We start from the raw sequence: 1,217 nt of genomic DNA on the forward strand, positions 1-1,217 counted from the left end.
CTGGAACGCTGACGCCTAATCATGCCCCCGAGTTTGAGTATATTACCAGGTCAGCTGCGCTTTGCCCCTGTTTGCCTGCTGTAATAAGGTAATTTGACCAGCATTGGGTGTGGTCAGAGGGCCGACGTCGGAGTTAAAATGGCTCAGGCTAGCCGTTCGCCTTCGCTGCATCTTCCAGCTACTTAAAAGTCACTCGTGACTTATCGACCGCCGATATGGCTTGGGCAATAGAAATATGTAGCTGAGCCATAAAGGTCTAACGAGATAAGGGGATTATACCCCACACTGATCCATGCTCAACAGTAAGAACAACCTCATCATCTTCACATCGTGCGCCCTGCTACAGTACACTCATTCAAAGGCATGCATTTCTCGTTAAATCTTATTTATAGCCCAGACGAGGTCGCTTTCGCCTGCATTCCTTTGCCCGACAGGAGAGCTGTTTGTGTAATTTCATTCGTTTGTTCGTCGGTCGGGCATCTAGTTCCGAACGATGAAAGTCAATGATCAAAACCCGGCCTAGCTCGGGGTTCCACAACATATTATCCGGCCGAAGGTCCTGGTGTAATACCCCGAGTGAGCGAATCTCTGTCTGCGATCGCGAAATTTCATGCCTGATCGACCCAACATCCTCCAACTTGTTGATGGGTTCACCACCCCAAGCCATAAGTAGCATATGGCAGATCCGGCCAGCCCCTTCGAGGAAGTAGATCATGGCCAGGTCGATTGTGCCGAGAAAGACTGGGACTGCTCGGCCTTGGACTTGCCGAAGTATACGATAAATATCCGCCTCTCGCTTGACCTCGTTCCACCGGTAAGACGTAGTTCCTTTACCGACGACCGTATACCCATACGCGGTGCATGTGATTTTGAAAGGCGCTCCCGATGCCCCACAGCCTCCCATCGGGGTGCAATCGCGGTCGAGGTTTTCATCTAGTTGCTGCTTAAGCTGCCGAACCAGACCCTTGGCGTCGATCAGGTGTTGGTTGCTGGTCCCACCCTGTCGATGGAGCTTGGCATTCGGGCAGTGGTCATCTAGCGTGCCTCCTCGCTGCAAGCCAAGCAAGCATTGCTGGGTACAGAATTGAGCGTTGTGTTGGTATCGGCCGCGTTCATTCTGCTGGCCCCCGGCCTGACGGGCCGAGCGTTGCACCGATGGAGACGATGGAGATGATGTAACCTGGCTGAAGCCACGCTTCCGCCCGCCAGGGCCGGGG

The 1,217-nt window shown here is 53.5% G+C and overlaps 1 protein-coding gene across 1 annotated transcript; it reads right to left on the bottom strand.

The window, feature by feature from the left end:
- Positions 1-382: 382 nt before the first annotated feature.
- ABOM_012263 (uncharacterized protein) lies at positions 383-1,195 on the bottom strand (the record flags this gene model as incomplete). The annotated part of the gene is made up of 1 exon (XM_022539388.1): positions 383-1,195. A coding segment is annotated over one exon (813 nt), but the record flags the coding sequence as incomplete, so codon positions are not given.
- Positions 1,196-1,217: the final 22 nt, after the last annotated feature.

The sequence above is a fragment of the Aspergillus bombycis genome (assembly GCF_001792695.1).
Source record: "Aspergillus bombycis strain NRRL26010 chromosome Unknown contig00331, whole genome shotgun sequence".
In the NCBI taxonomy this organism is placed as follows: Eukaryota; Fungi; Ascomycota; class Eurotiomycetes; order Eurotiales; family Aspergillaceae; genus Aspergillus; species Aspergillus bombycis.